This window comes from Nansenia antarctica, assembly GCF_963989245.1.
Source record: "Nansenia antarctica genome assembly, chromosome: 9".
Lineage (NCBI taxonomy): Eukaryota > Metazoa > Chordata > Actinopteri > Argentiniformes > Microstomatidae > Nansenia > Nansenia antarctica.
In genome coordinates this window covers 24,122,949-24,141,619 of record NC_137679.1, presented here as the reverse complement: position 1 = coordinate 24,141,619, position 18,671 = coordinate 24,122,949, and the positions used below count along the sequence as shown (strand labels likewise).

The 18,671-nt window shown below is 43.6% G+C and overlaps 1 protein-coding gene across 1 annotated transcript in view; it reads left to right on the top strand.

Moving 5' to 3' along the window:
- Positions 1–18,671, top strand: part of megf11 (multiple EGF-like-domains 11) — a gene marked incomplete at both ends in the record, with an annotated part of 80,365 nt that overhangs the window by 20,248 nt on the left and 41,446 nt on the right. Inside the window, 4 exons of the mRNA XM_080539048.1 lie at positions 11,632–11,878; positions 12,558–12,678; positions 12,914–13,050; positions 14,383–14,595. Coding sequence (XP_080395174.1) covers positions 11,632–11,878; positions 12,558–12,678; positions 12,914–13,050; positions 14,383–14,595 — 718 coding nt within the window. The remainder of the gene's footprint in view (positions 1–11,631; positions 11,879–12,557; positions 12,679–12,913; positions 13,051–14,382; positions 14,596–18,671) is intronic.

Genomic DNA, 18,671 nt, shown 5'->3' with positions numbered 1-18,671 from the left:
ACCTGCAATCTCCTGATGTTTAACCCTGGACTTCATTTGAGCGTTGCAGTGATTACAGGGCGTCCTGGGGGACATCGATTGTCCTGCTCCTCCCAGGCAAGCCCCACACAATGCTGACGAATGAACTTGTGGCCCTGCCAAGTCCAATTAACTGTCAGTGCCGCATCGACGCGCTCCTCCATTTGTTGAGAGTGAAGAAAAACAAACTTTTAATCAAATTTGCCTCGGGGCCCTGGGGTATCTGGCGTTGTATTTTGCATTCTGCCTCTGTTCCCTCTTTCCTGCAGTCATGCCACCATTTGGAAGGTTATATGGCATGTTGTTTGCATGAGTAAAATAACAGAATGACCTGTATCTTAGGGTTGGGTGGTTTTACGGTAATAGCGTAAACCGCGTTTTTTGAAAATAGCAATGTTTTTTGTAAAACCGTCATAAATTGCTATATATATTAAACACCTTAAGAGTGTTTGTCCAGTCCAAGTCTTCCTTCTTCCCTCCACTTCTTCTTCCATTGACTTCCAGTCAGACCGTATTGTGCATGCCTGTTTACAGCTGTCAACAAACTTTTCAGACATAACATTCTAGCTACGTTCTGGCCAATCTACGAGTGACATTGGACTACTATTTTGTCCTATTGTTTTTTCATTCAACTTTCTACACAACTTTTGAACAACTGGTGAACTATAGTAACATGAAGCAATGGAGATGGAGACGAGGACTATGTGACTATAAACCAGGTGCGTGAGCTGATGGAACAGCAGAAAATGTTCTAGAAAGAGCTGTTGGAACAACACGGGTGCAGCTATAAGAACTTTCTAACGATAATGACCAAGCCAAACTACGAGACTTTACCGTGCTGAAGCCTGAAAAAGTCAACCTTTTTTTCTTCGGGTGAAAAACCTAGAACAGGCTTGAAGAATAGCCTAACGATGTAGGATACGCTTTTATACCAACTTTAGTTACTGCCTTTTTTGTTATTTATTGTTATTTTGTTATTACTTTATAAGCCTACTGGATGCTATAGGTCAGTGGTTCTGAACTGGTCTGGTTTTGGGACCCACATTTTCCCATTGTCATTAAGTCACACTTTTATAGTATTCAAACCAAGCAAATTTATTTCTCAAAAATGGGCTGGTAAACACTTACACAATGTCATCATGTCATGCAATAGCAAACTGATCCTGATTAATAAACTGATGAGTATGAACATCACAACTGCGTGCTGTGATCCTGGAGATTATGAATAAAATGAACATCACAAATGTGTGTTTACACCCATACAATATGATAATCTCTCTGAGTAGGCCTACTAAATGGGCTGTCACTCAACAGGCTTTTGGGGAAGATAATTGGAAATGTGCTTTACTCCTGATAAGAGTTTCAAAGTCTGGGGTGGTGGTAGACAGAGCTACTCTCAGGTCATGCTCAGTGTCCAACCTGTGTTCCTCTGCTTTGACTTGAGCTGGAAATTGAGAAACCACTTTCGCACAGGTAGGTAGTGCTGAATGGTTGGAGGATTTTGACTGCATGAGTGGCGAGGGACGAGAGATACTCTCCCATGATACTCTCATGGGCGATATGAAAGATACTCTCCCATCACTTCGTTGCACTAGAACTGGGGGAGGCTTACCTCACAGAATTTCCTTTTCAGTGTCTGATCACATGACAGCTGTTCTAAGTTTGTAAAAGTGTGACAACACCTTTCCCCTCGATAGCCAGCGAACTTCTGAGTGTTACAACACCTGTACGTGCTCAGAGCCACACACTGGGGGTTCACTTTTTATCCTCAATGTACATAAATCCATATTTCACATACTTGGGGTCAAATTTGCACTTTGCCATATTTAGCTACTGCTCGAATAACAGGTGACAGGTTCACGTTGTCAATTAAATCTTGACGTGACCATGGCAACGGCTAGCCTAATGCACGTCTTTCACACACGTCTGTCAAAATAAAAGTCTGACTTCAGAAAGCTAAGCACTAGAATTTTTCTGTTGTTGTTTGGTTTTTTGGACCACACACCCATTCAGAACGAGTTGAGAAACACCGGAATAGGCTGTGCTTTTAATTCCATTTATTTGTACTGGATTGTAGCCCATCGATTTGTTGTTAATTTAATTCCGGTTGGTTGACAGATGTCATGTCCTTGCACTATTTCTTTTACATCGCTGTACAGTATTTGCACTCAAGCTTTATATTTGTAGCTTTATAGATGTTGTTAATGTTGTTAACATTTGCTATTCTTTCTGATGTTGTTCAGAGAATACAACTGGAACATGAATCACATTTTTGTTGTTGTGTGAAGATAATAATGATACAGTCATGATACCGTAAACCACAGTTAAACCGCGGTTTAATTTGGGGACAGTTTAACAGTTTCAAAAATTCGATACCGCCCAACCCTGTTGTACCTTTGTACCTTGTACCTTTGTACTAACTGTATCTTACTTCGATGACAGCTACACTGGTGTGATTCTTCTCTCATCCGCTCTTTCAAGTCACTGTGAGAATGTAAGGTGTTTGAATTAATGCATTGTAACAGTTGAGAGGCTATATCAATGCCTCAAATAAACATTCCCTTTGTCTTGTTATAATGGTTAGGTGTTTAATAGATTCAAACCAAAGATGTCCCTTTGTTCCAGTACACTATTTACAATCCACTGTGCTAACTCAGAACATGCTGTGTTCTTTATACCAAGACACATGTTGGTGTCTAGAATGTTTATAAGCCTGTTTGACCTGTGGATCAATGAAGCCCAATGTTATGATCCTGTAAAATAGTCAAGTGTAGCACGTGTCCACGAACAGCCTCTACTAATTCTCCCAAGGTCGAGATAAACAACTCTACTCTCTCTGTCCTTGATTATACTAATGCAGACATTAAAAGCCTGGAGATTCAATTAAATTGGGTGGCTTTTGCAACAGAGGAAAAATGCAATGGTAAAGGACAGAACGCGTGGAGATGCTATCGCATCATGGGGCTTACCAAGTAGAACAAAGGGATGGAGTCTGTGATCTGAGCATCGGCAAAAGGGCATCTGGATGATACAGATCAAAGAGAAATTTTACAGGAAATGTAATCGCTGCTAGACACTAGGATGCAGTCATGAGGATCGGGTCTGTGCCATGCAGAAACTGCTCCAACAATGGAAGTATAGTTATAGTGCTGCAGGAGACCAAGGTCACAACGCTTTGCATAACTTCACTTAGACCAGAGCAGCTGAACAGAGACTGTTGGCTCAAAGAGAATGTAAGTCATGTTGGAACAGCATGTTGGAACGGCATAGCAGCAGTGGAAGATGTCCTGCTACACACACGTCTTTCAAACTTTTTAATTGAGTTTCTATTGAAATTAGAAAATGCTGACACACAGGCACACATCCTCAGAGTGACCTGATTGGAGAAATTTGATTGGCAAAGAGACTTGGGACATGAGATTCCCCCGGCTTCTCACTTTATAGTTGAGTATTATGATTCTGGAACTTGATTCCCATTCAAAACATTGCACCAATGACAGCATCCGCGTGACCTCAGACTAGGACCAAAATAATTTTTCAAGTCCTTGGATTCTCATGGATTGCCATGGGTCCTCATTTAGACTCTTAAATAAGCTCCTAAATTGATAAATTCCATGTCCATTCCATTTAAAAAAAAAATGTTAGGTAGATATTTGTCCTCTGGGCAGACATCTGCAACTTTATTAGTCATGACCAATATTACAAATCAGTTGCTCTATTTTAAGGACTTTTGAATTCCAATTGTCCTCTGATTCCTATGAAACTTCATGACATTAAGATGTCTTGACTTACAGCCCATTTTGACAGGTGCTGTAGCCCCTCCATCCCAGCGGGTTTGATTTATTATTAGTTGCTAGTGTCAGTGGGACACACACACACACACACACACACACACACACACACACACACACACACACACACACACACAATGGCTTTCTGTAAAAGTGTACCTTTTCTGAGTTAATGCTGCTGTGTACCTTTGACTTCACTGTGACTTTGAGAATCCACAGGAATAATTCATGCGCCTTCCTGCAAGTTTCAGAGACCCAGAGAACAAAACTGCATTCAAAGCTGGGAGTTCATTTGAGATGATTTTGCACTCCAGGATTTCCTGACCCTTTTGAATTAGACATGCAGAGAGAATGTGATTGAAGAACACCACCCACCCCACAGGTCTCCAACCTTGTCCCATTAGTCTCTCTGTTAGTCACCACCGCCACACCAGGGTAGCTTGTTGGAGGTAGGAATCGGAAGACAGGCTTATTCTAATGCATGGAATAGAATGAGGAATGGTATCAAACACGTGTTTGCATTACAACAAGCCTGTCCTCTGATTTTGACCTCCACCAGCCTCCACACACAGTAGTCTCTCTGTTGCTATTTTCTGGTGCATTTACAGAATACACATTTAAGTATTCTATATGGATTCTCAAAGTGTTTACAATAATTGTATAGAGATTTTCGACAATCGGAGTGCATAGCAATGTATTCTCACTAGCCAAACAGAGTAGGCGGAGGGACAAGGCCATACCCTTTGACCCTAACTAGTGTTGTTTGGGCCTATCTTCGTCATCTCGCCATGCTTCATACTGCCAGTAATAGTGGGCAGACGGCCACCTGCTGAGAACTGTAAACTCTCCCCAAGATTTATGGCCTCATGATGAACATTTGCATAATGTTAGATCATTAAAAAGCAATTATCCCACCGTTGGTGTGTGTGTTCGTGGTGGAGGGGGTTGTCTGGAGGTGTGTTTTGAATTTTCCAGATGCTTTGTGCAAACACATTTCTCCTCCCTAAAACGAACTATATTTATATTTACTGTGCTCGAGGGATCCACATGGGATAAATTATGAAAAACACACAAAACCTCTTTGGTATGAAAATACAGCAGTCTACTTCAGAAACAGCTTGCTGTGTTCATTTGACTGCCACAGTTCCCCCTGCTGCTACAGAGAAAGAGCAGAATGCTTAACTAGAGGCTTGCCTCAAAGTGCATAGCTGCCCATGTGTTAGTCTTGCATAGCCATACCTCCAAATCACATTGTTCTCACACCTCCTTTGGAGGTCTGGAGAATTTTAGATTAGCCAATCTGCTTGGAACCTGGTCGAACCTGGTTCTGGAGTGTGAGATAACAAGCTTGCAATTTCATTGGATGTTACTTTCCAAGAACCCTCCCCCACATGCCTGTACTGTAGATGATTGCTTGTTTTTACGTGTGTTGTATTTTCCGATAGGTAAAAGAGTTTTATCTGTGCTACTGTAGCTTGCAGTACATTGACGAAAAATGGAAGAAAACCTGAAGGAAAAACTGAATTCTGTACACAAAATCTAGCCTAGGCAGTAGACATTAGTAGACATTAGGTTTCATGTGTGGTGAGGTGTCACTCATTTCAAGCAGGATTCCACCCCTTCGTAGCGACTTTCTGCAAAGGATTTCACCAGATTCTCTGAACTAGGAAAGATCACCACAAGGTCACCCATGCATGAGTGCTATGATTTTACGAGGTGACAATATCTAATTGCCATGGTGATATGGTGCTTACCCCTGATGTGTCCCAGTGTTGCTCTGCCTGCCTGTCTTCTCCCATAATGGTGAAGTCACATTGATAGGAGGAGCCAGTGGGTTCACTCAACATCCATTTCCGTCCGAGGTCTGTGGAAAAATATGGACTGGGGTGGATTTTTAATGTTGGGAAAGACATCTGTTATGTCCAGGCTGTAATTTTTGTGGCACAGAGCAGAGCATGTCAGCCCACCAATCGACAAAAAAAATACTTTATTTAAGGAGAGTGACTGCTATGCACATGCGCATTCCAAAAGATCCTCTGCCCTTGATAATAATTTCGGATACAAATGAATAAAAACATTTGTGCTGCAATTTTAAATATCTTCCCACTTTCACTATCCAGTTACTTTCACAAATGTATATTACGAAATATGAAGCCTATCACTGACAAAACTCTCTGCGTATGCCTGCAGTAGCATGTTGCTAGTTTCCGGAATGGGTAACGGCTTCTATTGGATTTGAAGCCATTCAACCATCGTAATGGTTATAAATAATTTTCAGTCGTCCTGTCATTCTGTGTTCACTCACCCACCTCTCCACCCAGACATGTAATAGTGCCTGTAGTAGCTAACCCTATCAAGTGACCCACCCAACCCAAAATGAAAGTTGAGATGAAATCTGTGGTTCACATCAGGGTTCACTCTCAATAGGTGTTTCCTTCATGATGTCAGTCTAGCATGGATTAGCAGCCAAACTATACTGTATCTTGATGGTTTGTGCTGCAATCCTGCTTTGGGGCAAAGCTCAATTCATAGTGTAGCACAGATGTCAACCCTTAACTCTGTAGTGACAATGCTCAGCATTATGTCTCCGTTCCAATATGTGACTTCTCCTTGTTGTTATGATGTTGAAGGACACCAGCTTGAGCTTACTCAGTGTGTAACACCCTCAATACCTCTCCTAGGCCCCCCAACCTGCTCCATGACACAATAATGGTGTCTTACCAATGAGGAGCAAGCCCCTGCGCTGATCACCCCCCCTCCCCTCCCCCTGATGCTGCCCCATGGCACAATCTACTTCATCCTAATTACCATTAATAATTGAAAATAGGAAATCGATGGGTGCAAATGAAGTGTGCTACGTGTCGACTTTATTGGGTTGACATTGTCTCTGTAGTGTCAGTCGCAGGCCACTACTGACCCCGCGCTGTGTGTCTGTGCTGCAGCTCCGCCTCTGTTTATTTATAACCCCAGTCACTGGAGGGTGGAGTGTATTGTAAATACGAATTCATGCACCTTATTATTGTTGCTTGTTTGTTTGTTATCCTGGTCCAGGGTGCAAAGGGGTTGTTTTTATACAGGACAAGGGGGAAGGGTGAATTATTAATTGGAAGAAGCAGTGGGCTGTGTAACAATTTGCTGATCAGTACACTTTCATGAGCCAGGTCAGGTTCTGTTGAATAAGCTTCTGGTGTACTGCATCGAGGCTCCCTTCTCTCAGAGCGAAGCATGTACTATGGCCCAACCCTGTGTGGTTATGACTGTAGATGGGAGCCCCTCTGCTCTTTAGCAGTGTCACACTCCAGTGGTCATTGGGCGTGCCTTCTCTGAAATGACAGGGCCCTGTCGGCCTTGGAGAACTTATAGCCCTTGACTCAGTTAGAGCTGTGGTGCCAAGGGGCCCGCTGGCTTCTGCAAGGCTCTTATCGATCCAGGTTCACATCCTGAATAGAACTTGTACAAATGACCTTATCCTCCCTGGGATAAACACCCAGGCTGGACTTTTTAATCACTAATGTATTGTCTAAAACAATAAGGATATTCACTCATTAGCTTTGCGCTTTCAAGTAGACAATACAAGTCACATCTTATTACCTCTTATCCAATCAGAGGTTAAAGTGGGTGGAGAGTGTATGGTGCACCAGTAGAGTGTATACGAGAGGCTCCTACCAGGAGGTGAACAGCAGTTTTCATTACGCATAAATCTGGTCTCGTGCTGCTCCCAGCCCCCTGGGGAAGGTGAACTCACTGAGGCTTGGCCAAGATAGATTATGCCGGGACAAATGACACGCCCCACAGCGGCAGCTGCAGCAACATGGTCCTCTCTCTCTTATTCCAATTCAGCAGAATTCCCCCCCCATGACTATTGGCAGTTTCTTCTTTATATTTAGAAAAAACATCCATCAGGCTCACAATGATGCATCCAAAATGCTTTTGTGTTTCAGTGGGCTAATAAATAACAGTATAATAACTGTCAACGAGCCCCTGCCGGGGACATTGGGCTCGTTGTGTAGGCTGTATTGACAGCTTTTACAACAGCAAGCATAACAAAGCCAGAGACATTTACCCCTTAAATTTACACAACAATCATCACTTTCACAATAAGGCCTCAGGGCAATCTTGCCTCCTTTTAGGGCTATTAGTCTGCAACATGGAGATAGAAAGTTCTGAAAGATGACTGAAAGGTGAGGCAGGCTCCTAGTCAATGTCTAGATTTGGGAAAATAATATCTCTGTATTTAGGTACGAGGACAGTTCCGCAAGACATCTATGGTTCTCTCTTATTAAATGTTAAACTCTAAAAGCAATTATATGCATATTGATTATTTGATTTGATATTTGATTATATATTAAATGTGGTACAACAATGCCATGGCTAGTTGCTTATAGAGCAGAGATTTACAAAACTGGTAGCACTTATGAATAAAGATTTATGAGACAGAGTCTCAGATAGTGCCACCAACAAACTCTGCCTAACAATGAGTGTGACACTGGGGGTCTGAGGCCTTTTGATTTTTAAAATGATTATACAGTATGTCTTGTTTTTATCCTGGAGAATCCCTGCTATAAATATCCAAAATATATTTATATAAAGTGAGGTCTGACTACTCAGTTTTGATGGGATTTTATAGGTGTGCTGATGAATTGATTGGTTGGACAGAAGAATGTGTATTTTAATAGAGTCTTGTGCATTGGAGTCACTCTTTGGGTGTTTATGTGACAGTGAGTGATTCAAGCTGTGAGGAGTGAAGTCGGGCTGTGTGCCAGTCACTCCAATAGGAATAATGTGGCCCTGATCCTCTGGCAGGGAGAGCTGGCATGGCCAGTGTGTCACTGAGTAATACCAGCCACCTCTGTCCACAGCTATTAAACTGTCATTTAGTATGCCTATCCAGCCGTGATGATGATCAGACATACTGTACATTTGCCCTATGATCAGTTGAATAAATGACATGGAAAACTGTTGTGCTAATACTTAGAGAGTATTCAGCGATTTAGAGAGGAGAGGAGCAGTATTAGTGTGAAGGGATCGACTCAGTGAGATCGACTCTGTGAGTAGTGCCTGCCTTTGGACGCTTATGGGAGCTGTTTATGGCACAGGCCACTCAGTAGAAAACCTTGAAAAACATTTTGCTGAAGAGGCCAAGTTCATGAGAACTTTCTGAATCAAGCCAGCTCCTGAAAGCTGTTTTGGTTTTAATCCTGTTGCAGCCAGGCCTGTGCATGCATATTTTTGAGCGCACTTCAAAGCTTGCTGCTAACATGATGGCTCTCTCATTCTCTCTCCCATTCTCTGAACATCACCTTCTGGAGTTTTCCGTTCGGTGCCCTGTCCTTCAACAAGATTGGTTTTGTTCCAGCCAAAGGGATTGTATACAGTACCCTGAGATTGCCTGTGTTCCTGTGTGTGAGGTTATCCATGTTGACACTGTCATCCATTTTATGAGCTGGGATGTCTGTGCCTACATTTCCCCTACGTGTCCCCTACGTGTCCACTGATTAGGCTCTCAGGCGGAGGTCAGGCCAGTTAATAGGGATTGCGCTGCAGAGCCTTCAGTCCTACAGGCTTGTGTGGTACTCACTGCCCACACACTGCAGCCCCCAGGGGGTCCTCATCCTCATCCCCTCACACCGTTTAGTCCCACTCGCTGTACTGGAAGCTGCTGCTTTAGACTGCTGAAACAAAAAAGTGATGTTTGTGAAAAGTTTTATTTTTTCTTTGTTTCATTAGATTCCCACAGTGCATCATGTACTCTGACTCCTTAATCACAGTTAAACGCTGTCAGAGCCGTGGAGTGAGAGGATGCTCTCATGAGTCTGAGAACCTCTGTATGCAGGAGAGACAGATAGATAATGTGCTTTCCTCTGAATGTGCTGAGGTGTCTAACTGCAAGCTAAAGAAGGTTTAAGACTTCAAATGGAAACATTTGTTGAGCTCCTAAGAACCAGAAACGTCTGCAAATTAAGCTCTGCCTAGATTTAGGTTTATGTTCCTGTCCTCCCTCCCCTGGTACTTTCTTGCCCATGAGCAGCCAATGAGCCACAGAGGATTTGAGAGGAATCAGAGTTTATGTTTGCAATGGGAAAACAGAGCAGTGGAAGTTTGTGGAAGCCGCTGGTGACCAGGGGTGAGGAGGTCTCCGGTTGGGCATTTCTTCCTGTTCAGATGTTGGATGTGCTGTGTTTACCAGTGTGGATTGAGCTGAGGGAGTACTGATGACTGCCAAACAAGGGTGCGGTCTAAACTGCTCATCCATTACCTCAGCCACCCGCACACACTTCAGATTTAATGCGCCAGGGTCGTTTACGTGACAGCAGCTCAACCTTCAGGGATCTCATCCATGCCCAGACCGTAGGCTAGAAGCAGATTAGATCCGATCAATAGCTGCCCCCCGTGAGCCCATTAATGTGGCCTCCGAAAGGCAATACTGCCCTGCTCCAGTGTTCCAGTATTCCAGTGTTCTAGGACCCCCCTTCACGACAGAGCTGTCTCCGTCAGGAAAAGCCTGATCATCCTCCTGCTGCTAACTTGGCAAAAACAGGCCTCAGTGACGGCCATGAAACAGGTTTCATTAAGCTCCCATCGCCCGTTGATCACAGCCCTGGCAGGGAGAATGCATTCGGGAGGGAGCCATGGTGTCTTTACATTTATAAGCCAGCCTGCTATGATGTGGGAATCAATAGTTGAAAATTCACTGGCCTAGCAGCTGATCCAACCAGGACCACATACTGTGGTTTTATACAAGCCTGTGCTGCTGCTAGAAACACATCTGATGTAATGATCAGACTTTTCTTTCGATAAATGTGAATACATTTGAAAATCAATGACACATCGCTAGTCAACTAACACAGCTTGTTTTGTGAGCCTGCTAACAATGTAAAGTACTGTTATAGTTAACTAGGTAGCAATGGGGATTACTCACCAAATCCATTGTGTTGCAGTATTTTGGCTTGACTAGCGGGTTTGTGTTGTGATTCTCAACAACGTTGAAATGTAGTTCCATGTTTCAAAAGAAAAGTCTGAACATTTTGATTGGTTGCTGATACCAAAAGACGTGTCACATATTAATCACTGAAATCATTCCTAGATGCACTGAGGGAAACTTATCCTGCTCAGGATAAAGACAGACCCACATCGTCCCAAGTACTCTCTGTGTTTGAGCCTCTTGACTGCTTTATTTTATCTGCATCTTGCCTTGAGATTAGCCACTTGACTGGAGTTTGCATGGGCTATTAACAACATTTGTTTAACAGATTCAAGCCCCTGTGGCCCATAGAGAATGCTGGTTCAGAGTTAACATAATATATGCACTGTCTCTCTGCTGTTTCCCTCCAGGGGTGCCAGTATTGATAAAGCATTTAAAGCAGCTATATACCTCAACACATGTAAGGCAATTACGGGTTATTACTTTACAAATCTTCCTCGATGTCAATTCCACGATACAAGTTGGCAATGTAAACTTCAGGTTGAAAATGTATTATGAGGGACTTTGCTACTAATATGGGTGTTATCTTTATTTGGGTATATGTGATGGATATTCAATCGATGCTGAATAGAATTTCATCTTTCATATCTCCCTTAAGGCTTTTGCATCAATGTTTTATAGCAGAAGTCTATACAAAAGCCTTTAAAATTGAATACCTGAAATGGAATGTGTTTCAAAACTTGAAATGGCCATAACCATTCAGGGAGTTGATGAAATGCCAAGCAGATCATTTGAGGTAATTGTATTAGCTGTACATTTTGGCAGTATTGTTACTTTTCAACACCCAGTGTTTGGTCTGTGTCTCTGTTCTCCTGACTATGTATTCTACTGTGTCTGCAGGCTGTGAGAGTGACTTCTGGGGACCCCACTGCAGTAACCGCTGTCAGTGCCAGAATGGTGCCAAGTGTAACCCCATCACAGGGGCCTGTGTCTGCACCGACGGCTACCAGGGCTGGCGTTGTGAGGAGCCCTGTGAGCACGGCTACTATGGCAAGGCCTGCCAGCTGCCCTGCCAGTGCCTCAATGGCGCCACCTGTCACCATGAGACAGGAGAGTGCATCTGTGCACCTGGCTACACGGGGGCTTTGTGAGTACTAACAGTGCTAGACTCACAGCGCACTCATCTTCCCAGCTGTCACCAGGTGTCTGTCTTTGTCACCTGTCAGGTATGATAGTACTGTCTAGTCTCACTCACATTTAAATGGTGCAGAGGGATCCGGGACCTCTGGGATCCGAGAGTAGTACTGTCTATAAGGTGAAGTGAGGATTCATGACACGGTCTGGTGAAAGGGGTAACAAGTCGGCAGCCGATTTAATGTTCAGACTTTTATTTGGAAAAATGTAAATACATTTCAGTATTGTTGAAAATCAATGACACACTCTCTAGTCAACTAACACAGATTGTTTTGTGAGCCTGCTAACAATGTAAAGTAGGTAGCAGTGGGGTTTACTCACCGAATCCATTGCATTGCAATATTTTGGCTTGACTAGCGAGTGTGTGTTGTAATTTGCAACAATGTCGAAAAGTATTTTCCGTGGTTGCCGACATGTTACCCCTTTCACCAGACTGTGTCACATTTATTTGTGTTGTATTGCCGTATTTGTGCACTCAATTGTGTGGATACTGTATAAACCCTGAACACTACACTATGTTACACACTTTATTATTCTCACAGTGTACTCCTGTGTTAATATGTACGTATGGTTGTGCCATACACAGTGTTTTATATGGCTCAGTGGCGTATTCTTGTACTCTGTGGTGGCAGCTGTGGAGAGCGGTGCCCCTCAGGCAGTCATGGGCCCCAGTGTGAGCAACGCTGCCCCTGTCAGAACGGAGGAATGTGCCACCACATCACAGGAGAGTGTTCCTGCCCTGCTGGATGGACGGTAGGACACAGGGGAAGGAGGGAAGGAGGGAGGGGAGGAGTGGAAAGGAGGTTGGATGAGAATAGGCTACTGATAAGCACTTGAAAATGAATGACCATTCTTAGAGCAGTACATAATCAAATCAGCAAGGTGTGATTGGACCTGCCTTGTATGTCTGGAATAGTCTTGATTGGATTAATGGGGATCTTGTAAAAAAAATCTAATACAGTATTTGCTCTTCTGGTTGGCTCCACAGGGGTCTGTCTGTGCCCAACCATGCCACATTGGCAAGTACGGCATCAACTGTAGCAAGGACTGCTCGTGTCGTAACGGAGGGTTGTGTGACCACATCAGTGGGCAGTGCCAGTGTTCTGCCGGCTACAGTGGGCGGAGGTACAGTAGGTGATTTATGTATTTATTTAGTACCATGCTACAGTGATTCAATTATTGCATGGACTAGACTTCCATGAAACAAACTGTAGTGGAGCCCTAACTGTATACCCCAGGTTAAAAAATGTGATGTTTTCAAATGAAGTAAAGCTGTAGAATTGATTTGTTTGATATGAGATTAGGTCATGAGATTATGTCATGCCCGAAGCATTTACATGGTAAACAGGCCCTGTTCGTATTGCCCTATTCTCTTAGTTCTCTTAATTTCAAAAGGAAGAACAAACAATGCCCCTTTTTTTTCAAAGAGACGGAAAGGGAGAATACTTTTTCACCCTCAAGATACACTAACATGTAGTCCATTAGTTTGCTTGTAAGTAAAGAGGAATCTTTTATTCTAGTGTTAATGTTTTATTAATCTCCCCTATTACTTGCTGCCCTGACTGTGTCCTTCTCTTGAGCTTCTCCATTCATCTCCTTCCTCTGCTATCCTGTCCATTGATCTGGCTGTGGGTTCCATGCTGTTTAGTTTCTACTCATTAATTATAAGTAATGGCCCTTTATTAGGAGCCCATTGAAATCCACAGATCCCGTTAGTTCCCTGTGCCTGATAGAGCAGCAGCCTAGGGTTTATTAGCTTGGCTAAAGCAATCGTTTCCAGAATGAAAACACTTTCTGAACAAGAGAAACTCCTCTGTTTCTCTGCTTTAATATTTTGCGGAATTGCCCTCATTTATATTGTCAGTGACAGGCGAATTAACCTGCCAGGAATAATCTGAGATTGTGTTAGCCCCCACCCACCTCTGCTTCGTATAATAATACCAGTGTCCCCTGATAAAGCCAAAGCCAATGTAATTTAAACATGAAACATAACTAGTCCATTTTATAATTTAATTGAGCTATTTATCTGCTTGTTAATGGCTTTGTTGGACACTTGAGATTGATGCTCTGCCAGGATTGTATATTTAAATTCTTGCTGAAGTCCCTTCCTACAGTCTCCTTACTGCCCTGTGCTGAGAATCTTCCCGGCTCTAATTATATTCAAGGCAGTTAATGATGGTTGCCTCACCTTGGGCAACCTCTGTGGTGGAACATGTTACCCCTGACTGCTAACTGCAGGGGGTTGTCTAGGGGACTACCCTCTAGACCCCTGTTAGACTGACTCTACGGATGAACATCTCAGCCTGGGTTTTTAATACATTTAATACGTAATATGGTTTTACAGGGAGCAATCCAGTCAGGTCATGGCGCCTGTGGGCTTTGATAGGGGTTGGCTTCTCTGTTCCATGGTTGAATTAACTATGCTATTGATAGTGTTCTTCTTCTTCTGTACTGTAGGTGTCAGGAGGAGTGTCCAGTGGGGTTCTATGGTCCTATGTGTGAACAGAGGTGTGACTGTCAGAACGGAGCCAAATGTTACCACATCAATGGAGCCTGCTTGTGTGACACAGGATTCAAAGGGCCTCATTGTCAGGAGAGGTTCTGTCCAACAGGGCTCTATGGCCTCATCTGTGACAAGTACTGCCCCTGTAACGTCACCAACACACTCAGGTAGGTGGACAGTACAGCAAATAAACCCACGCATAGGGACAGACTTCTAGACCAAATGTCATACATAACATAATATTATACAGTGTCCTGTGTAAAGAAACTGCAAGCATGCAGAAAATCACAATTATTAGGAAATTCTCATTGAAAAGAATACAAACACGGTTATTACGCCCCAACCCACACAGTCACCTGCTTAGAATGTGTAACGTCCACCTGGAATCGAACGGCCAGCTGAGGTGAGCTAGTGTCTCCCTGCGCCATCCTCAGACATACACTAATAGTATGGGAAACAGAACCACATACAGAACATGACAAGGCATGGTGCCTTGACATAGGGCCACCAAAAGACAGAACAGCCAACTTAAAAAGTATCCTTTAAGGATGAAGTGGAAAGAGAGGTGATCTATCCCCCTAACCAACTACTGGCAGTAGGATGCGTTCTACACGCGTTCAACAAGACCCTTCTCACTGTGTACTACTAGCCTTCAGAATACAATCTCTATGAACCAGACAAATTAACAAACACACCTATCTGTCATAGGATGTCAGTGTGTACAGTGTATGCATGCACTGAACTGAGCTATGGCTTCATCTAACTGTGGAAAGCCTGGAACACTGACCTACAAACAGCTTGAATGTTTGACTTATGTAGTGTCTTGAATAATGTCTTGTCCTGACATAGTGTAAATCAAGCTGTCAACTGGTTTGATAAGGCGACCAAACTTGGACTTGACCACCACTAGGATGTTCAAATTGTGTGACAGAAGCTAGAGTGTCAGTACACCGTGTTTCACTAGCATCATCTGCCAGTGCCATAAGACACTTGTTTTGTTTTACCAGAAACATCAGTACAATTGTCAGTGCTAGCCACAAGTCTAGAGTCAGAGTTAATGGACTGATCTACCATTTGCTCTTCAGCCATCTTCTCTGGGACCCTCTGAGAGACGAACGAGACTGAAGACACTCCAGTAGCCTCTGCTCGTGAGTGTTCAGGGAATGGTAACTGGGTGACCCACTCTAGGGTTCTTCCCTTGGGATCCATGGGCTCCGGGACAGTCAAGGAGTCATCCCTCTCCCGAAAAACAGCTCTTCCCCTATACTCCATATCTTCAACATCCGCTCCCTTACTCCCTGGACTAGAATCCACTCTCTCCGTCTCAAATGTGGTTCCAGGAAAGGAATTTTGTTCCACTTCTGACACGGACATGTCACTCGGCTCATTTGATGTATGAACAGCAGACAGGGAACTGGGTCAGAGATCACACTTGTATCATGCACAAGCAGAAAGTTCACCAACATCAAGAGGTTACGATGGACCACCTTCTCTCGTCCAGTGACAGTGTCTTGTATCCTGTATGTTTGAGTCTCAGAGTTCCTATCCACTACAGTGTACACGGTAGACTCAGCAGCCTTTCTCTTTCCTCTCTCTCTCTTGTTTGCCAACAGCACACGGTCTCCAACGTCGATGGTGAGCCCTTTCACTCATCTGTTGTAGAGCTCTGTGTGACGGTGCTGTTCTTTCATGACATGTTCCTGGGCTATGACCATAGCTTCTCTCAGATCTTTTGTGAGAGACATCACATACTTGTCGTAGCTGACCACAGCTGGATCATTCAGGACTGTCTGGAAGAGTATATCGACAGGGAGGCAAGGAGTATGCCCAAACATCAGATAAATAGGTGCATAGCCAGTTGTCATGACCCTTCAACCAATGGCTGAACTTGTCACAGACGCTCCATTTCAAGGCTAGGAATTCCAACCAATGGGCTGGATAGTTTCTCTGAGACTGGGACTTGCTGGCGAATGCAATTGGCCTCTGTCTTCACCCTCTTGGAACTGCGACAGGACAGCACCGATGCCATCAAGAGACGCGTCTGTTGACAGCATGATGGGATGGCTGAAGTCAGGGAAAGCCAGGATGGTCGCCTCAACCAGTGCCGTTTTCAGCTTCTGGAAAGCCTGCTCCATTTCGGGGGTCCAGTCAGCAGCACTCAACTTCCTGCTTTGTGACCTTTGTTTGGACTGGTTCTCCTTCCTTTTTTTCTTCTGGCCCGTCAACAGAGAGAAGAGAGGCTTGGCAATAGCGGAGAAGCTAAGCACAAAGTTCTGGTAATAATTGATCATCCTCAAGAAAGATCTGATTAGTTTCTGTGAGGGAGTCACACCATCCGCTTCCATCAGGTCAGCACTTGTCATCTTTGCGATGCTCTCAACCTTGCTGGGATCAGTCAACACACAGTTCTCATTGATTAAGTGACCAAGGAATTTGATGGATTTCCGGAGGAAAAAACACTTCTTGGGGACCAATTTCAGGTTATAATAATAATAATAACTTTTATTTGTACAGCACTTTTCCTGCAAACGTTGCAGCTCAAAGTGCTTATGACCTCCAAGCATCTCCAAGCATTCTAGAGCTGTCTTCTCATCAGGGGCAGCAAATCATCCAGATAAATCAGTAAGCTCAGATAGTTCTGGTCTCCTAAAATGCTAGTCATCACAGTGTTTCCTCCAGGATTTTTCTTTTTTTTCACATGAAACGCGCACGCGTGCTCAAAACAAAGATGTCATTTCACCAAAAACTAGAGGGTGACAAATTAAAAAAATTAAAATAGCGTTTAAGACATTAAAGCCGAGCGGCAATGTTTTATATAGCAGGGGATCAAATACCAAGATATCCTGAGGCTACAGCTGCAGCAGAACATGTGGAACTCGCATACAGCACTGAACATAGGTTACCGTATACATGTGACTGACAGATACGCCCAAGACATTGACACACACACACACACACACTCACACACACACACAGACACACACACACAGTGAAAGATAATCAGCTCATCGAATATGAAATACACGAGAGATAATCAGCTCATCGAATATGAAGTACACAAGAGTACACACAGAACCGGGAACGCACATACAGCACCGAACATCATCCGTAGAATATAAACTTGTGACTGACAGTCACATACATACATACACACACACACACACACACACACACACACACACACACTGAAAGATCATCAGCTCATCAATACGAAGTAGGCCTACATGAGAGTACACGCACAAAACCAGCTAACGTTACTCATTAACTGTTTACACAAGTAAAATCACAGTGTGACAGTCAGATGGAGCATTCGGTAAATAACCAACAGCAAGGTAATGCATATTATCAGCTGAGTTAAAGAAAACCAACTCTTACTTTTGATGACACCAACATGAGCCCTGTTTTCCCATACCTCCGCCGTTCTGTTCGTGATGATTTTCGAAGCAATAGATTATTTTTGCCCCACGCATATTGCCCTGTAATTAGACCATGCGACCACAGCTCCCTTGTGTCTCTTATTGTCCAAATGTTCCCTGAATTTTAGCTGCATGTTTTTCCAGCATGTAAATCCGTGGTCAATAAAAATTCGACTCCCCTTCTTTTCCCCTGTCAATACTGTGTCGTTGCTAAAGTGAAGGAGAGGGATTTCCTGAAATCCAAATTTCCCTCTAAATTCAGACCAATCAAAACTGTTTTGCAAGCGCGTCTCCTCGCGCGTGTTGAGAGCAATTCAGTCTCAACTGCAGTGTGAACACAAACCGAGACACGGTTAATTGCAACATATTGTATTTACTACTCCCTAAATCTGAACGAAATGTAGGTCTGAAAGCGGCCTGAATCTAGCTTCAATCAGATTTTTTTCTGTTCTCCGGTCATAATACCTTGTGCCTTTCTCATTGTGCAGCCTGAGGAGAAAACGTCGACTTAGTGGACTGAATCAATTAGTGGCGGAGAAAATGTATTTGTGGGGGGCCACCACAAATAAATGCATATAGAGGAAACACTGCATCATACGCATGAAGCTCCCAGGACTATTACAGAGGCCCTGCGGAAGGCGATTATACTCATACAAGCCCATTGTTGTCGTAAAGGCAGAGTACTTTCTATCATCCTCGTGTAGTGGCATGTTATAAAACCCTGAGGTTAGATTCATAGTACTAAACAAAGAGTTGTCTACAAGTGCAACTGGTGAGGGAGAGGGTGAGCATCCTTCAGGGTCCTCTTGTTCAACCAGTGAAAGTCT